General features: G+C 42.8%; 2 protein-coding genes across 2 annotated transcripts in view; both read right to left on the minus strand.

The window, feature by feature from the left end:
* Nucleotides 1–19460, minus strand: part of LOC107376447 (fascin-2) — a 32886-nt gene extending 13426 nt beyond the window's left edge. The window contains exon 1 of the mRNA XM_015945551.3: nucleotides 18508–19460. Within this exon, the coding sequence (XP_015801037.1) occupies nucleotides 18508–19330 (823 nt within the window). The 5' untranslated portion in view covers nucleotides 19331–19460. The remainder of the gene's footprint in view (nucleotides 1–18507) is intronic.
* On the minus strand, nucleotides 11147–12789 carry LOC107376448 (putative nuclease HARBI1). Its single transcript, XM_015945553.3, has 2 exons — nucleotides 11906–12789; nucleotides 11147–11821 (listed from the first exon to the last, which is right to left on the minus strand). Exons 1-2 carry the CDS (start codon nucleotides 12747–12749, stop codon nucleotides 11370–11372), a joined length of 1296 nt encoding a protein of 431 aa, XP_015801039.3. The 5' UTR covers nucleotides 12750–12789; the 3' UTR covers nucleotides 11147–11369.
* Nucleotides 19461–20570: the final 1110 nt, after the last annotated feature.

Consider the following 20570-nt stretch of genomic DNA (forward strand, 5'->3'; position numbering starts at 1 on the left):
AGCGGAGCAGGTGCGAATTTTAGACGCGTCCCGCATGTCTCCGTTTTAAACATGTTTAAACTGTTCAGAATACAAATCCAGGCTCTGTCTCATTAGATTGGTGTAACTAAAGTTTGTACTGAATGAAACTTTACATTAAACCATGTTGAAAAGAAAAGGATCCGATTAAATCGTTTCCCCCTCATTTACAGTGACGCAGTACAGCACAGTGTGCGTGGCTCTGGGGTTAATCAAGTTTAATTGTTTTTCTTTGCAACAATCTTCACAGGAAGGCAAAACAGTTAAATGGCAGGTTACAGATATTTCCATTTGACTGTTTATTTTGACGGATAAACTCAAGGATGTTGGTTGTTTTGAAATAATTACCCCGACGCACACTGATGCACACACAGATGAGCTGACATTTTAATCGTTACGCACATCGCAGAGGTAACTAAATCAATCAAGAAACGATTCCCATCAGAACATCAGAGCTTTATACTGGACACTGTGTTCAGTGCGGCTCGGAGCGCCCACGGTGGACAGTGGGCTGAAGATCTGTAGAGGGGTTCGCAGCGCAGTGCAGAACCACGGCGCATGCGGTAAGATTTCCTCCCACTGAAGCGGTCTGGAAACCCGGTCTCTCTGAGGGATGTGTCACTTGGAAAAATGTTCTTTGATTATGAAACTTTGGCTGAACAGCGCTTGTTCCCGTCTCTAATATGGAGACTCATGACGCATCCAGTCTGAGGCAGAATAGCCTCTTCAGCTCAGAAAGCACCTGTAGAGACATTTGATCACGCACAAGTTTATGTGGAGCAGAAGCGGTCGGGCCACGGCAGGTGAAATGTTCCTAGCCTACATGAGGTGAAACTGTTTAACTGTAACAGTAATATGTTACTGGACACGCTGGTCTGGTTGGTTAGACCAGTGTTTGATGTGGAAAACACACACACACACTCACACACACACACACACACACACACACACCAATTAAAATAATGCTGATAGCATGGACTAGAAGACAGGTGATGGTTTATGTATTCAAATGATGATCAGGCTGCTGTAAAATGTAATCTCCATCCACCTCCAGACAGAATTATCCTCTATTCTTTCTCTAGTTGCTCTGCTCTTGTCTGGGCTGACGTAGCTAATGGTGCGCGCGACGCGCCTAACTAGCGGCTGATGCACATTTTACGCATTTGGAGAGGTGGGCTGGATGCTTTGCTTTTACTGGAAGATGGTCCACTTAACGCACGGGTGTAGACTACATATTAATGACAAATGAATGAAAATTAAATTGTGAGTTTTTACTTCATATTTTAGAAATTAAAATGACGGGGGAACACGTTTATGATGTCTTTTTAAACAAATTTTTCTAGCACGACCTGCCTGCTTCACTGAAGTCGCTGCTTGTTCAGGTCCATCCAAAATTACCGTGGCCCACCAAAAAATGAAAACCTGGAGCCGCGCCTGTTATAAACCTCTGCAAATTGGTGTTCTTCACTTTATCAAACTCAGACTTTGTACATCTAATGTCAAGATGTAAAATTATGAATTCAGTCAAGCTCTTCCGTCCCTCCCTCTCCTGCTCTCCTGGAAACCCGACATCGGCTGTCAGAAGCAGAGGGGAAGAAGGAGATGAGGCAAACAGAGTGAGTGCGACGTAAAGAAACCAGACTGGTGTGGAGGTGAGCAAAACAGCTGGAAAAGTGTGGGTGTTGCATCGCCCACGGGTGCGACGCCCATGCAAGCGACCGGTACCGGCTGCTGTCACCTGGTTGTGAGCAGCTCTCTGCTGTCTGAGGGTAGACCCCGCCCACAACGCTGTGGCCGCTGTGGCTCCCAGTGTTTTCTTTACTGTGGGAAACGGGTAATAATGGCTCTTTGATGGGAACAGGTTGCCGACCCCTGGTATAAGATCTGAGCTGGTAAAACAAAAATCCTCATCAGCAGGCTTTTTTGAAAGTGGGGGGGACACAGCTGCCAATCACAAATTTTGCCGGGGACATGTCCCCGGCGTCCCCGGTTAAAATGACGCCTATGTCCCTAAGTAATAATGTTTTAGATAAATGTGAATGTGTGTCAATACCAGAGGAAACACTGGACAGCGTTGTCCTGGCAGAAGCTGAGAATCTTGATAAAGTTTTCTCCTCAGTGAGACCCACCACATGTGTTCTGGACCCAATTCCAACTTTGTTTTTTAAACAATTCTATGGATCTTTAAATGATGAGATTTTAACCCTGATGAATTGCTCCCTTCAGATGGGGGTCTTTCCTGTTGCCTTTACACAACAACCGCCTTGGGGCGGTGGTGAGGCCCCTGTTGAAGAAGAGCAATTTAGATTTCAACGATTTAAACAATTGTCGACCGGTATGTAACTTAGCATTTTTAAGGAAAATTTTTAGAAAATTTGGTTTTAAATCAACTAAATTATTTCATAAATGCTCATAATGTCCTAGAAAAAATTCTGTCTGATTTTAGGGTGAAACACAGCACAGAGACAGCCCTTTTGAAGATTTTAAATGATTGTGGAGTAAATTATGATAAACGGAAGGTGACAGTGTTGGTTGTACTGGATCTACTGGATCAAAGGGCTGCCTTTGATACAGTAGACCACACTATTCTTTTAACCCATTTAAAAATAAACAATCAGTGATGAACTGCTTCTAGACCTGCAGAAAGAGAAAAATAAACAAACAAACAACGGGGGACACACAACAATACAACAAGAGCAAGCTATCACTGCATGTAATGGTACGTGTAATAAATGTAGCATTTTTGTAGCTTTGCAGGCGAGGGTGTCGGAATTGGAGGCCCGGCTCCACGCTGTTGAAAAGCCCGTAGATAGCTGTAGCTACTTAGGTAGCATGGGGCTAACTAGATCAGAACCACCCCGTAGCGGTCCTCCAGTAGAACCCGAGCAGCCGGAACCTCAGGCCAGCTGGGTGACGGTATGCAGGAAGCATAGAACCCAGCCCGTGGGACACCACCAACCCGTTCACGTTTCAAATAGATTTTTCCCGCTCAGTGACGCACCCACTGACAAGGCGACTCTGATCATTGGCAGCTCCGTAGTCAGAAACGTGGAATTAGAGACTCCAGCAACCATAGTTAAATGTTTACCTGGGGCCAGAGCAGGCGGCATTAAATCCTACCTGAAACTGCTGGCTAAGGATAAGCGTAAATACAGTAAGATTGTTATTCACGCTGGTAGTAATGACACCCAGTTACGCCAATCGGAGGTCACTAAAATTAATGTTGATTCGGTGTGTACGTTTGCCAAAACAATGTCGGACTCTGTAATTTTCTCTGGCCCCCTATTGCTAAGATTAGAAGCATCCTTTCCAGGGTTGATGCTGAAAAATTAGTTCATGCATTTATTACATCAAGACTGGATTACTGCAATTCATTACTCTCAGGAAGTCCACAGAATGTAGTTAAAAGTCTTCAGCTTGTCCAAAATGCAGCAGCTAGAGTTCTGATGAGAATTAAAAAGAGAGATCACATCTCTCCTGTCTTAACTTCCCTACATTGGCTACCTGTTAAATTCAGAATAGATGTTAAGATCCTCCTTCTCACATATAAAACTCTTAATAATCAAGCTCCATCATACATCAGTGACCTGAATTGACCTGAACTGAATGCTCTTTGTGTGAAACTTGTAACAATTACTAAAAACTGAGAGCTGTGATTTCCCCCCATCCTTCAGTGTCAGCTCTCAGGCATGTACCTAGGGACCTGCCCAGCTTGTAATAAAAGGACACGCTCAGATTTCAAAGGCAGAATGGTTTTGGAGGATCTGCTGGTACAGTGGAGACTGTGCTGGTTGGACCTTATTCCATTCTCCTCCAGCATAAAACAGAATTCTGACTTTTGTGTCTCTTTCCTTGTGTTGTTCATGATGTCTTAGGGGTTTAAACCTGACAGGTTCCTAAACGAGCACTTTGCTCTCAGACTGCAGGTTTACTGGTGGTTCCCAGAATATCTCAAATTAGGATGGGAGGCAGATCTTTTAGCTATCGGGCTTCTCTCAGCTCACAGCTTTAGTCCGTGAGGCAGACACCTTGTCTACTTTTAAGACTAGGCTGAAAACTTTTTTATTTGATAGGGCCTATGGTTAAAATCTGACATTAGCCCAGATCTGGACAAGTGGGGGAGTAGAGGGAGGTTAAGAATATAGTCAGTAAAGACGGCTCTCCCTTGCCCTGCTTCCAACATTGCCTCTATCTAAAAGGCTAGGTTATCCAGAGTTATCTCTGTAGTTATGCTATTATAGGCTTAGACTGCTGGAGGACATATTGACCACTTTCCACACTCTACTACTTTCTTCTACAATCTGCTCTTTAACTTTATTATTTCCTGCTATTTCATCTGTTAACTTTATTTTTTTCCCTATGTGTTTTTTCTCCCCAGGAGTAGCTACAATGGAGTTCTGCTGAGCTGTGGTAGCCTCATGGTGGGGGCCATCGGCTTGAACACTGTTGCTAACCACTTAAACATTCTCCCTCTCCTGATAATGACATTTTACTTTCTTTGACATAGAATGTAGTTTACCCGTTTAATTATAGATTCACTAGGATAAATACAATAAAGTTTATCTCTCACTAAATAGAATGTTTTCTAAGAAATCACAATGTAACCATAGAAACACTACTTGGTATATATGTTGTGTGTGTGTGTGTGTGTGTGTGTGTGTGTGTGTGTGTGTGTGTGTGTGTGTGTGTGTGTGTGTGTGTGTGTGTGTGTGTTCTGTCTTCTTGATCCCCAGTGAGTCGTGGCGGATGGCTGCTTATACTGTCAGGATCCTCTGGAGGTTTCTTCCTGTTCAGAGGGAGTTTTCCTCTCCACTGCCGCTAAATGCTTGCTTAGTATGAGGATTGCTGTAAAGTCACTGACACTAGTCAGTGACTTGATGCAATTTGCTGGGCTCCTTATTTAGGAAACTTTTTACTGATTGGCTTAATGAACTGACCTGAATTGGAATGTTTACGATGTGAAGTGCCTTGAGACAACTCTTGTCGTGATTTGGTGCTATATAAACTTGAATTGAATTGAACCTAATGAGGAAATATAAAATCAACATTGTTTTGCTGAACAGTCACACGACAGTAAATCACAGTGCATTTAGTGGCAACCACAGCATATGTTGAAAATGCCCTAGTCCATACTTATGAGAGCACCATGTGAGCACCTGTGTGCGTGCACACGCTTGTATATGTAAGGTTTCTCTATAGGAGCGTCCAATAGTGAGTGTGAGGGATCACAGATCTGCCCCTAAAAATGTGTAGAAGATGGAGGGAGCTCCAAGTCCCAGAGGTCCAGGAGCTGCCCCAGAGAACAGGGACCCCAGGCAAACTGTAACCAGAGAAGCCCCAACACCCTCTCTAGACGCGCAGAGGATCGCCCCGGGGGGCCACAACCAGCAGCTGGAAGAGTCCCGGTAGATATCAGCGGCAAGCCCACAGGTCAGACCGCAGCCTCCCACCCCCAAGCCGGCCGAGCCCGGAACCCAGTGACACAGGAACCAGGGGTGACCAGCCCCGCCGGGGACCCAACAGAGCCCAGGGACTCAGATCCCACCAGGCAGCCACCACGATCAGTCAGACAGATGCTAAAAACATTAAACCCCCTGACATGGGAGCCGCGAACTCAGGCAGACCAAGGCACCACACTCCGCACCAAATGTGGCAGAGGGAGGGCAGGCGAAGATGTGTAGCAGCACAAGAAGTCCCAGGAGAGGGAAAGAGTTCAAGACCCCACCTGAAATATACAGTCATACACAGACACAGTCACACACTCCCTCCCTCATGCTCATTCATACACATGCAGCCTAAGACTTACAAAATCAATCAATCAATCAATCACTCAATCAATCAATCAATCAAAGCTTTATTTATATAGCGCCTTCCGCAACCCTGTCGGGTAGCCCAAGGCGCTGAACATAGTACATGACAAAGTTAAATATGGTGAATAAATCGAAAATAAAAGCAGTTCAAATTACAAATTACAAAAAAAGGTAAAACATTCTAGTAGAAGACAAATGGGTAAAACAAGGGATAGAGCGAACCAATGAAAACAGGGGAATAAAATCAACAATAAAGAGGGCCAAATTCAAACACGTTCAGGAAACGCCAAGCGGAGGAGGTGAGGTTTCTTTTTGGATACTTTTTGAATGCTTTGTGTTGTCTATTGATTTGCATGTTCAAGAAAGAAAGAAAGAAAGAAAGAAAGAAAGAAAGAAAGAAAGAAAGAAAGAAAGAAAGAAAGAAAGAAAGAAAGAAAGAAAGAAAGAAAGAAAGAAAGAAAGAAAGAAAGAAAGAAAGAAAGAAAGAAAGAAAGAAAGAAAGAAAGAAAGAAAGAAAGAAAGAAAGAAAGAAAGAAAGGAAGGAAGGAAGGAAGGAAGGAAGGAAGGAAGGAAGGAAGAAAGAAAGAAAGAAAGAAAGAAAGAAAGAAAGATTTTAGGCGACTCTTAAAGACTGGCAGAGAAGGGGACAGCCTAACTGAAGGTGGCAACTGATTCCAGAGTGTTGGTGCTAGGACTGAGAAAGCCCGGTCCCCGCGAGTACGACACCTAGAACGAGGGACAGCGAGCAGGCCTTGGTCAGAGGAGCGCAGAGCGCGTGATGGGGAATGTCTGTTCAGGAGTGTGGCTAGATAGGGGGGAGCATTACTCTGGAAGAAATTGTAGACAAAGACGAGGAGTTTAAAGTGTGAACGATAACAAACCGGAAGCCAGTGCAGGGAGGCCAGAACCGGACTGATGTGGTCCCGTTTCCTGGTCCCAGTCAGGAACCTGGCTGCGCTGTTCTGCACAACCTGTAGGCGACGCAGTAATGACTGACACAACCCTGCATAGAGAGAGTTGCAGTAATCAAGCCTAGAAATAACAAAGGCATGCAGTACCCGCTCCAGGTGGGCTCTCGACAGCATATGCTTGATTTTTGAAAGGCGTCTGAGGTGAAAGAAACTGGACCGGATCACAGAGTTGATGTGAGCATCAAATTTAAGTCCAGCATCAAGTTTCACCCCCAAACTGGTGACAACTGGTTTTGAGTAGGGAGAAAGAGGGCCAAGATCAACATAACGACCCACATTCTTGGTGTTGGGGTGAAAAACAATGAGCTCTGTCTTTCCCTCATTCAGATGCAGATAGTTGGCCATTAGCCAAGACTTCACCTCATTAATACAGGACACAAAGGACTGGATAGAGTGACCTTTCTCCTGACACAATGGAGAGTAAATCTGGCAATCGTCAACATAGAGATGTAATGATAGGCCATGTTTACGAATGATTGACCCCAGAGGAAGCAGATAAATGGTAAACAAAAGAGGACCAAGGATCGATCCCCGCGGGACCCCCCAGCGGAGCCCCTCCCAAGATGAAAAAACATCACCCGTTTAACACAGAATGTCCTGTTGTGGAGATACGATCTAAACCAATCCAGAGCTGACCCTTTGATCCCAACCCATCGTTCCAAGCGATCAAGAAGAATCGCGTGGTCAACTGTGTCGAAGGCTGCTGTCAGGTCTAACAACAGAAGCAGCACAGATGTACCCTGATCTAGTGATAGATAGATATCATTTAAGACCCTCAGTAGAGCTGACTCTGTGCTATGGCCAGACCTGAACCCTGATTGGAAAACCTCAAACAGATCAGAGTCAGCTAAATGTGAGACCAGCTGCTGGTAAACGACTTTCTCAAGCAGTTTTGATGTAAAAGGCAGGGTAGGGATAGGCCTGTAATTTTCTATCACAGAGACATCAGCACCAGGTTTCTTCGGGGTCGGCCGAACAACTGCTGCTTTCAAAGCTGCTGGGACAACACCTGTACTGAGGCTCCCATTGATAATCTGACCAAGTGAAGGGCCAAGACACGGAAAGGCAGTCTTCCAGAGACGAGGCGGCAGAACATCAAGTGGAGAGCCAGATGGCTTCTGCCTCGCAACAAGCTTATTCAGCTCGGAGTATGAAACAGTATTGAGGGAGTTCAGGGTGGGTGGTGATGAAGGAACTGGAACAGGGTCAACAGAGTTACCAGAAATGACTGCTCTAATGCCTGATACTTTATGAACAAAGAATCTGTGAAAATCTTCAGTTTCCAGCAGCTGTAGGAGACATGGAGCTAGGCTCCTGATACACCAGAACAGAGTTTAGTGTTTTGTAGAGCATCTTGGGATTCTTGGAGTTTGTTTCGATGATGTCTGCAAAATAGGTCGTTCTGGCAGCCCTCACAGCAACCAGAGATGCTCTGAACAACTCACGCGAGACCTGTAGGCCATCCTTTTTCCACTTTCTCTCAGAGGCTCTACACGCCCGCCTGCAAGCCCGTGTGACATCAGAGAGCCAAGGCTCCCTCCTAGGTCTAGACTTGCAAAGCTTGAGAGGGGCAACCACGTCCAGGACCTGATTACAAAGTACATCAAAGTGTTGTGAGTAATGATCAATGTTAGATGGATCTGGGTTAAAGGACTCTAACCTTACAGACATACAGTCCACAAACTTTGAAATAGTTTCTGCATCCAGGGCTCTGAACCTAGTAGCTGGAGCTTCACACACAGGGACAGGACATGGCAACGTAACATCACAGAGTATAGGAGAGTGGTCAGAGAACACAGGAGGCAAAGTCTCAAGGTTCATGATGGGTAGACCAGAAGAGAGAACCAGGTCCAGGGTGTGACCCCTGGCATGAGTTGGGGATGATACCCATTGAGTTAAATTGAACGAATCTAGCAAATTCAAAAAACCTTTAGCGAGCACATTGTCAGGACAGCAGATATGGATGTTAAAATCACCAAAAAATAGGACATAGTCATATTTTAGGATGCAGTCTGCCACAAGATCACAGAAATCATTAAGGAAGTTACAGTCAGTCTTTGGAGGGCGATAAATCAGCACAACGAGCAGGCGGGGGGAGATGCACAGTTCAAAGGAAGAAAATGACATGGCGGGTGTAAGCTGTTTACAAGGAAAGCTGGATTTAAAAACAGCAACCAGCCCACTACCTCTGCCCCGTGATCTGGGGATATTAAAACAGGAGCAGCCAGGTGGTACCAGCTCCAGCAGGGCTCTTGAGTCACCAAACGGGATCCAGGACTCACAGATGCACAGAAAACTCAAGTCATGCTGAATAAAAAAATCCAGAAGAATAAAAGTTTTGTTCAGCACAGACCTGGCACTGACTAGACCAAACCGGGTCTGCGGCGGGACCGCAGCACCGGAATCACACACAGGCACCGTCTCCTTTAACTCTGAGCCCGTTACCGAGCGTAGATTCTCCCATCAAGCACCAGTCTGGCGAGTTTGTCGAGCCGATTGACCGTGGCGCGGTGCCAGCTCACCCTCAGAGCCGGCCAAGTTCACCAGGCAGGGCGCAGAGTAATCCACAAGACATCTCGGAACCACCGAGTCACAAGCTGGGCCGAAACGGACCAGCCGCTTCTTCAGGGATCCAGGAAGTCCAGCCCGACGTCTCACGCGCCGGCTACCTCGCTTTCCCCGTCTTCTCCGATGCTTCCTTCTTGAGCTGGGGCGGACAGAGGGCCGACACATCATGGCTTGGGGGGAGAGAGCACACGGGCAGTCCAGACAGCACTGCCATCCGTGAGGTTCCCAGCGCGCAGCACCCGCTACATCAACGGGAGGACGAAGCCTCAGCAGCGCAGCTCGATCATAAGTCACCAGAAAAGCCACACCATTCAAAAAAGGAATCAGAGACGACAAAAATATATAAAAGCTAATAAAAGCCAATAAAACACGGGGTTCCATGGCATGAAGAGGACGAGCAGCTCGCTGCGTGCACCCGCGCGAGCGCCATCTCAACTCTCAATGAACACTAGACACCCACTCACGCTCCCCTTACACACCCTCTGGTCCCAGTACTGCTGCACAAAGCATACAACAATCACCAGTTCCCAGAGTTAGCCCCTTTCTGCTGGGTTGATGATCAACAGGCACCTCCGCCCAACACCGAGCAAAGCAACCCACCACCCCAGACCCCAACCAGACAGCCAGCTCCCACACCTAGCCTCCAGACCCGGGAAGCCATGCAACAGTACGCTAAAGCTTGGTTTATGCGTGAGGTTAGCACGGCTCCGCGCGGAAAAATTGCTCATTTTAACAACCCCGCTCCTCCACCGCGCCTCCGCACAGCCCAGACTTTCCGCACCGCGCACCTAGAAATTTTCTAACCACGCGGACGGTCGAACGCGGAAAAACATGGCGGACTGGCAAGAACTAGTTATGGCAGAGGTTCGTAAATACAGGCATTTGTATGATTCAGCTCTCAAAGGTCACCGTGACCAACATATTGTAAATAATTCTTGGAGAGACATAGCTCACACTGTCGGAAAAGATGAGGACGCTGTTAAAAAATGCTGGAAAAACGTGAGGGGCCGATATGTGAAGGCAAGGAAGGGGAACAAAGGGAAAAGCTGTGATCCTGGTGGAAACAAAAACACTCCACCAATTCTGAAAGAGCTGAGTTGGCTCTCAACTTTCATTAAACAGAGAGCAACAGAGACCAACGTGACATCAGCCGTGGTAATTTTTCTGTGAAGGTCTAAGAAATGTGTTTGATCCTCATAGAAAGACTTTATATTTTTTTCTGTTAATGTTGAATAACAAACAGCTTCAATAAAATAAGTATATGTTAATTTTATTTTAAAGGTTGAGGAGGACTCACAATCAGAGGCAGATCTCCTCCAGTCTGCTTCCCCACCCTCCCCTGTCCCAACGCAGTCTCCTTCATCCAGTTCATCTGAATTCAGCAGAATATGCCCACGCACCCTCCAACAGTTCTCCAATGGAAAAGGTCTGCTCCTCTCCAGGATCCAGTGGTGGTTCGTGTAGTTGTACTAAGACTTAGTTAATTGGAAATTTATTTTAAAATATTTACAAAACTGCCTTTCTGTTTAGGTTTACCCAGTGTCTCAGAGAGTCCAGGCCCAGCACATAAGAGGAGAAAGAAGATGGATGACGTTTTGCTTAAAAGGCCTGACAGGATTGAGCATGACAGAGCTGTCCTAAATGACACAGAAGACATCAGATTTGGACATGCTGTTGCGGACTTGCTAGGAAAAATATCATCTGAAAAGAAAATGTCAGTCCAGTTCAAAATCTACCAGCTGCTGTATGAAGCTATAGAGTCAAAAAATTCACAGTAGATCTTTTTTATGGTTTATTTTTCATTTTTCCATGTGAATTAACTCAGATTGAGTTACATGTCATTTAAGTTTACAAGAACCCAACCTTGAACACAATAAATGGTGTGATCTAACGCATTGAGTTGAGCTCTATTCCTTGTTTCCTAGAGAGCTGAATTAACTGTCTGCAGAACTGAAAGATGCCCTTCCATCCGTTAACACACGATTCAGACCAGAACAGAGGCTTAATTCAGTGTACCTCTCCTTAGCACGCTTTCCTGCCAAGGTACAAGTCCTTGTGGTGACAGGAAGAATGACTTAAAGTCATTTCTGGCTGAAATTGCAGCCCGAGTTGCTTGTGCCTTGCTGAGCTGTCCAGCATCCAACAGGTTGCTGTCACTGGCAACTACTGTTCTCCATTCCCCATCCACCACATCACCTGCAGATGTGAAAGAGTCAGAGAACCTGGGTGGGATGTAGCGGGTGGCTGGGGTGTTGGCATCATCAGTGCTGCTCAGGTAATTGTGTAAAGCCACACAGGCCTTCACAACTTTAACAGTTTTTTCAGGGTGGAAGTCGATTGGTCGTCTCAGGATCCGCCATCGGGCTGCCAGGATGCCAAAGCTGTTCTCTATCACCCTCCTGGCATGTGAGTGGCAGTAGTTGTAAATCCGCTGTGTGTCATCAAGGTTTGTTCCTGCAAGTTAAGTTAAAATATTAGGTTATATAATAATCCCAATTAATGAAATCTTTATCATATCACATCCTAATGATAACATACCTGGAAAAGGCCGCATCAGGTTCTGGTGGAGAGGGAAGGCCGCATCCCCTAGGAACACGTGTGGAACAGTGGTTGTGGAACCAGGCAGGTTGGCCGGGGGTGGTAGCTCCAGGGTTCCATGGAGCAGGCTGCTCCCGAACATGCACTCCTGAAAAACTCCACCATCACCCTCTCGCCCATATGCCCCTATGTCCACCATGCTAAATCTGTAGTTAGCATCACACACAGCCATGAGCACGAGGGAATGACTTCCTTTGTTGTTGAAAAAACCACTCCCTGCGTTTGGTGGTGCTTTTATGAACACGTGTTTTCCAACCACGCAACCCAAACAATTTGGGAAATTCCACACACGCCAGAATTCCTGGGAGATGTCCGCCCACTTGTTTTTGTCAGGTAATGAGACAAAATCACTGCACAACGCCGACCAAAGAGCCTCACAGACTTCAGTGACAATGAGGGAGACTGTTGTGGATCCTAGCCTGTAGCTCTGTGCCACGCTTTTCTGGCTGTTTCCTGATGCAAGCACACGAAGCGTGACAGCAAGTCTTTCTTCCAGTTTCACAGGGCTACTGTGGGTCGCTGCGTGGTTAATATGTGGTCGAATACGATGCAACAAGTCGTCAAATCTATTGGCAGACATGCGGAAGTACTTGAAATGTGACTGTTCGTCGATTCCACGCAGGGGTCTCACAAGGGAACTATATTCACCTTCGTCTCGTCTACTCTGGTTTAATGGACGAGTGGACCATCTCCTTCGTCGTCTGCTGCGTAGCAATAGTAAACAACATACAATTTCTTCCTCTTCAAGTAATAACATCGCACGTCTCATCCGTGCTGTCGCCATGTTGTAAACAACAGTAATTTCTACTTCTACTATGGTGTAGTGTTGGATGCATGCCGTGGAGTTTCATGCTGCCCCCTACAGTTTGGGAGAATATTGGCTCACCGCAGAGACGAGCCGCATACATCCGCGAGCCGCATCACCAAGCGGAAAGTGAATGCGTCAAGCATGAACCAAGCCTAGACCCCTAGTCTCCCTCCGCCTGCTCCAATACAGTGTTGATGCGTGTTGATGAGGTACCATGGCGGGGGTGAGCGGGCAGTAGAGGCATCTTCTGGCCTACACTCTCAGCTGATGCCACCATACAGCCCCTCTTCCCCCCACTGCCCTCTGTGTCTAAGTGCAGTTTAAAATTGGAAGTGGGCACCGTCACTCGGGATGAGGTGGAAAGATTCCCTTGCCAAATGCAGTTGAGTGTGCTCACACCCAAATGTGTGTTTGCGTGGAATGTCGGTGGTGGTAGTGTTTAATGTGCAAATAAAATTGGGGGGGCAGGCCGCCACAGGAATGCGGAAATTCATTTGCTTATTTATTTTTATTTATTTATGGAGAACCTCATTAGCTCCCACCATAGTGTGGAGCTATTCTTCCTGAGGTCTCTTCCAATTTCATTACAAGTATTTCCCCCCCCCCCCCCCCCCCACACACACACACACACACACACATACCCAACAACAACAAACCCCAGGAGCTCCATTATAATCATACTGGCTCAATTGCAATAATGATATACCAGTAAGTTACCACACACTTCAGTGTTCATGAAAAATCTAAATAAGTGAAAACGGAGAGTTTACACAGAGCAATAAATAACTATATCCAAGAATCAAAAATCATATCACATCACTTCCATAATAAACAAAAACTATAGAAGCTGTCATATCAGTCACATTTACAATTCACTGTGCAAAATTTACTGTTGTGTAAACAAAAAAAGCTTTAACTTCTTTTGAAAACATCTTCTGTTATTCTCTAATAACAAAAATCTCAGTATAGCATGCCATGCAACCATGGCTCTGTAATAAACCGGTCTTTGCCTTTGATTGGTTCTGCAACACGATAGTGCGCACCTTATATCACTTGTCTGTCTCATCATGTAATCATGATTGTCTGAAAAAAATGATAACTTGTCATAAATTATTCTAGGTATTTTTGTAGTTATTATATTTCTTATAAATGTGATCAGTGAATACTTTAATCTACATTTCACTGGTAAACAGGCCAAACTATCGTGCATCATACTTACATTTGTTCTATAATTACAACCCAGAACAATTCGTGCAGCTTTATTTTGTGCCACTTGTAACTTATTTAAATTCAATTCACTTGTATTAGACCAAATAACTGATGCATAATCTAAATGAGACAATACTAATGTTTGAACTAAAGTTTTTATCAGCAAACGAGGAACAAATTTACAACAATATTTGATTGTGCCCATACTTCTTCCAAGTTTCAGCAAGACAGGATTTATGTGACTAGTCCATGACAATCTAGAATCCACAATTACCCCCAACAATCTTGCTTCTTCTACCTGCTCTATCTCTATATTACCTAGCTTCAAATGCAGTCTAGGTGTCATCTGTAGTGTATATGTATCTCCAACTATCATGCATTTAGTTTTTTCTGCAATGATTTCTAGTTTGTTCATTCTAAACCAATGTGTAACTAAATCCAGCTCCTTTTTAAAAATATCATTTAATTGGCCTTCTGTTTTCTCTGATGCAAATAATGTAGTGTCATCTGCAAATATAGCCATGGTTGCATGTTTTAAAATCAAAGGTCAGTCATTAATAAAAATAGAAAAAAAAAGAGGGCCCAAACAACTGCCCTGTGGCACTCCACAATCTAACTGACCTGTTTCAGAATAACTGCCATTAAAATAGAAGTTTAATTTACGATTTGTTAAATAACTTTCTGTCCACTTAATGGCGGGCGACTGAAATCTATAACGTTCTAATTTATTTAATAAGATTTTATAATCAATCACATCAAAAGCTGCACTCAAATCTAAAATAATAGTACCAACTAACTTTTTATCATTTTTTTCTTCTAACCAATGATCAGTAATCTGAGCAAGTGCAGTAGTAGTGGAGTGACCCGCCTTATATGCATGTTGATAAATTGTGTTTAATCTATTTGTTATAAAATATTCTTGTATTTGTTCATATGCTACTCTTTCCAAAATGTTGCTTAATGCTGGCAACAAACTTATTGGCCGACTATTTTTACCAGACAGTGTGGTTCTCTGTTATTTTTGATTAATGGAATTACGTTTGCCTTTTTCCATTGGGCTGGAAAAAGACTTCTCTTAAAACTTATGTTAATTATATGTGAAACTGGCAGTAAAATAAAATCTACCACCAATTTTAGCAATCTAATATCAATATTGTCCATTCCAGGGGGTTTATCTTTACTATTTAAGATTAATTTTTTAAGGTAATCCTCTGACACCTCCATAAACTTAAACTCACAGTCTTTCATTTGCATTATATCATCCTTAATTCTTTGATAAGATGTATTTTCATCTATTCTTTCACCTCACCCCTGCCACGTGGACCTCAAGGGATAAACCATCAATCCTGCTCAATGGTCAACTTTCCTGGCTGTGTCACCCATGAAGACAGTGGCAGGGTTAAAGCCTTCATGTTTTCTATGCTTGAGCTAATAAATGGTAAGTCTGAAAACTTCATCTTATTGCAAAGTATCTGTTCTACATCTAACCAGGACACATCTAGTGGGTTATGTTGCAACCATCTTGGTATATATTGCAGCCTGTTGGCTAAGAAATAATGATAAAAGTTGGGTAGATCCAGCCCTCATGGAGTCAACTTTCACAGCTATGCTGATGATACACAGTTGTACATCTCCATGTATCCTGATGAGTCAAAATGTGCGCAAATGTGTCTGCATTACCATGGTGACATGCTTAGCAACAACATTTAGTAACTTTTTATACAATACTGTGTCAACATACCCTAATAGAAACATAATTTAAAATTTAAGAGTCATTTAACATTGGACATCACTAAATTAAAGCAGACGTATTAATCTGTTACCATGGCAACACAAGTCAGAAGGCGGGAAAGTGCCCTACCCCCTCCCAGCTCTCTGATTGGCTGAGAAAGCTCAATCATCTTCTGGCTAAATAGAATTACACACCCACACATATGATACATCAAATCAATCGGCTTGGTCTAAGGAGTCCATACGTACATCCACCCATACATCCTTCCAACCATTCATCTATCCCATACACAATATACACATGTAAGCACACTTAACAACAAAAAGAGCAGCATATACAAAATGGTTAAAAGCTGAATAAAATTAAATGTTTAAAGAAATGTTAAGTTAAACTAATAATGTGTGACAGAGTTAGCGTCAGTGTTCTGTACTGCTTTGTTTAGCTAATTTCAATTTCTTTTAAACCACCATTAAGATGATGGTGTTGCCTAGTACTAAAATTGGACACTTGCTTTAGAGAGAAGATACCAGAAATGACTTAACCGTAACAATATTCTAGTAATAACCAAAACATTAGTTTTCATATTAAACAGTAAATTTCTCCAAATCTTTAGGAAAATAATGGTTTGGCTTGGTAGATGTGAAATATTTTGATTGATTAGGAGACACAGAGTTTTCAGCAAAATTATTTTGTTTTTTGTGTGTGTTTTCACTTTGTTTCTGTCAATAAAATCCCCATTAGAGTCTGTCTTTCCATCTGAGTTTAAAGAGGTCGAATAAAATCATAGATTTTGGGAGAAGAATCATGTTTAGGGAAGGATCAACAGCCATCCGTGAACTCAAAGGCAAATTCTGCTTTATTAACTGATCTGTTTTTTTAATAAAAACAATTGTGCATTTTAAAATGGAACAATACTTTGCTCATCTATCCAGTTCATTAGCTTCATGTCCTTTCAATGCTTTACTTGCAGTCAATCTGGTGTTGCTTACGTGTATAAACATGTATAAACTCTGGTTTGTGGGGTGTTTCAGGTGCTGTGATAACATATTCACATAGCCTGCAATGGAACTGTGTCTACTGTGGTTTAAATTAGGTGCCACAGAAATATCCTCTGACCTTTCTCTTAATCTTGTTATATTGCTAATCCCCCTCAGTCACCCCTCCACCCATCCTGTTCATTCACATGCTGTACTACCCTGAGTGGTGAAATGCAAATCTGCACTGTAGGGCTCACTAAGCAGCTTTCAGTGCCTCATTTCTAAAAAAAACACTGTGTTGCCACATGAGACTGGTACATTTGTTTAAAATAAATAGTTTTTTGTCCTGTTTATCAAAGATGGGGTGTCAATTTGGTTGAAGCTTTTCATTTATGCATAAATATAGTAATCAATTAAAAGTTAGCTTAGTTATATAAAAGTGAGGATACAACATTATTTGTAGGAATTCTAGTTTTAAATTTAAATTCCAAGTTTTAAAAACTACAAAGAGAAGTATTGTCTGGTTTTTTTTTTTTCAATTATATCGATATGCACAACTAGTGCATGCAAAATTAGGGCACTACATCTACACAAACCTTGACATTAACTGCTTTACTACCATACGAACAGGGCATTTATTTACAAGAATTTCATGTGATGGATGATAGTGAAGAGTGGGTATAACTGGAAAGATTAAAGCCCCTGGGAAGTAATTCCAACCACCGTAGCTCAGATCTGCCTTGGAGTCATTTGAACACCTAATCTGCAAATGACACACAGTGGAAATGACAAAGCCCATTAACACAATGACCCCTGCAATATGGCTACAAACATGCTGGATCTGAAAGATAAAGTCCAGATGTATTATTTTGATCACTGACTGTAAAGATGTCTCCATAAAAGCAACATGTATGAATCTGGAAACAGGATTTCTGAAGTCACTTGATTCTACTCCAGCTGGGATAAACCTTCTCAGTTTTCCACCATTGTATAATTTTATTTAGATCAATCTAAAAACTAATGACAATAACATTTGCCTTTACATTGCAGCTGTAATTACATTTATTTAAATTAGTTTTCCTTATTTAGAGATACACATACAATAAAAGCCAATTTGGTACTGAATGCGCATTTATGTTTTTAACCACCACTATGAGTTGAAAATTAATGATGGGACAGTAGAAAAAAATGAAATATAACATTATATACATCCTTCAAAATTCATATTATTCAATAATCTTAATTATTCTCTTTTCTAGCACAATAAATTGGGTGAACACTGTAAAAATATACCCAAGAATATGACACTTACATGAAACAATGTTGCTTTTTATATTAATAATGTCAAATAATGTTTAATTGATATTTATTTAATTTCTGTTTTATCTTTGAATTACTAAAGTGGAAGTCTCATGTTTAGCGAACAAGCATTTTTATACATTTTTCTTGCAGGCAAGTGTAGGAGAAACTGGTTGGCTCAGCCATATTGTAGCGTTGTGGTTTTATGCTCTTTTATGGAAGAGGAACCATCCTACGTATTAATTCGGAATATTAATACGTTCCTCACGTTACACAAGTTATACTTAAAACATTTTTGCTTTTAATAATGTCAAACACTCAAATCTTGCACTTTGTGCGAAGGCAATCATTTGTCCTTGTAAATAATTTCAAGAGCAATTCTAAATCGAACCATGACATCCATGACACCAATTTGGAACAACAAATATTGTTTTATATTTCACACTTTGTTTTTTGAGAATTACTCAATTACTAATTACTTGAATTGATGTACTTTTGTTTCTCAGGGTTTCATTACCTTGCTTGACTGAAACAAATCTTTTATTGGCGGCTTGAAACACTACTTGTGGATGATTCTCCTCCAGATCAAAGAGCTCATCTTTTCCTGGCTTGGTGCACCGTCCGGAACGCAGTGTTCCAGTGGGGCCCACTGGGGTCAAATATTTCCCATCGCAATCCTTAAAGGCCAGTTTACCCGACTTCAGCTCCAATGTGAAGGTGGTTGTGTTGTTGTTTACCTTCACCAGTTTGCCATCATTGCTTAGAAATCGGCTGTCACAGGTTTTCAGGCTGTACTTGCCGTCTTGGTAAACCAAAGTGACCAAAGAGTCCCCCCCCCAGGGGATGTTGCTATCCACTGAGATCTCTCCATCTGAGGCAGACAGGTGTGCATAGCGCTTACGTGCCACACTGAGCAGGCTGGCTTGTGGGTGTAAAGCTAAATGAACAGCCCATAGCTCCTGTTCCCCGATGGTCTGGGCAAAGCAGGACAGATAGTCTGCTGAGCCTCCAAAGTATCGCAGGTAAGGTTCCGATTGCAGTGCCCAGCGACCATCAAACTGGGGCACAATAAGAAATCGACATTCAGAGTCAGGCTTCTCTGCCCCGCAAATGATCTTTCCATCATTGTCAGAAGCCAGATAGCGTCCCAGGTGACTGCGCAGGAAGACCACTTGACCATCTTGCTCTTCTTGTTCCAAGGTCCAAATTTGTTTCTTCTTCAGACTGATGCCTGAAGCGTTGACTTTGAAACCGAAGGCCTCTGCTGTCAGGTAGCGGTTCTCATGGTTAATCAGGCCAAACTGCAGCTTCAGAGCCCTGTTAATGCCGTTAGTTGGCATGCTTGAGCAGGCTGCACGCTAAAAGACAGCAAGCAAAGAAGTTTAGACAAGTAAGTAAAATGGTGATGAGGGAAATTAGGCACAAGACAGAGAGTCAAAAACAAAAACAATTGATTTCCTTCTTCCCCTGTCGAGCTGTGAAGTTACCCTTATTTCCCTTGAATTTTTTTTGTTGCTTCCCTCTCAAGCCACTTTCCCTCTTTTCCCCCGCAGGACTTGTACATGCACTTGCTCTCAGTTCCTTAATGAATTAGGATTAAACAGGACACAGCAAGACAATCCAACAAGCTGCTGATGTCACATACCAGTGGACTAACCAGGAACCTCCCCTCCTTATTCTCCTTCACCAGTTTACCTTCACTAACCTCTGCCTCATTCTCTCTCTCATTCACACCTTTTTCTTTTCTTTTTTTTCTTTTTTTCTGTCAATTTCAGTCTGCTATCCTGTCTTTTAACAAAAACAAACAAACAAACAAACAAAAACACTTATTTGTCAACCAGTAATTGTTTCTCATGTGGCAACACTATCCAGTCCAACCTGATTTGATCTGCCAGAGCACCAGTCTAATTGAATAATGTCTAGAGTGAAGGTGCTTGTACCCTGATACTTTCATTTCAAGGACATTTCAGGCAGGATTTTTAATGTTTAATATGCGGATGTTTCTGGGTACATGAACATGTCCCAATTTCTAGGAATATGCAGCAGAGAATAAAAATGTATTCACAAAGTACCTCTTTCACTGCAATAATGCATTCAGCTGAGTGATTTAAAATTATCCTAAATCCTAAAACAGTTAAAAGGGTCTCTCCATGAAAACGTTTCCACCAATGTGTCGCCTACAGGTTCAATGTGGCTCTTGTAGGAGAAGCATTACATTTGTTTTGAGTCTGAGAAATGTAAGTATGTGAAGTCTTTCAGCTTAGCCAAGGGATTTGAATAACACTGATTTGAATGTGCAGTCATTTGCCTTTTCTTCACTTTAGCCTTGATTGCTTCTCAGACTTGTTCTTTCTAATAGTTCCTAGATAAGATTTATGTTTTGGCACTAGAAACTTGAAGTCACAGAGAAAATTTCAGAAAAATCCCATCTTTCACAGGCACAACACAACAGCTACACCTATTCAAAATGTTAGGTATGAGTACACTAAATGGATTCTTTGAGTCACACATCAAAAAAAATCTTACGGCTACAGTTTTGCCTCAGTTGATCCAAAATATCTGTTGCAAAACACATCCACT

Source organism: Nothobranchius furzeri, chromosome 12, assembly GCF_043380555.1.
Source record: "Nothobranchius furzeri strain GRZ-AD chromosome 12, NfurGRZ-RIMD1, whole genome shotgun sequence".
Lineage (NCBI taxonomy): Eukaryota > Metazoa > Chordata > Actinopteri > Cyprinodontiformes > Nothobranchiidae > Nothobranchius > Nothobranchius furzeri.

Coding starts and splice junctions, on each gene's coding strand:
- LOC107376448 (XM_015945553.3), bottom strand. CDS start 12,749: ATGGCGACAGCACGGATGAGACGTGCGATGTTATTACTTGAAGAGGAA. Junction 11,822..11,905: donor CCTGATGCGGCCTTTTCCAG/GTATGTTATCAT, acceptor CTTAACTTGCAG/GAACAAACCTTGATGACACA.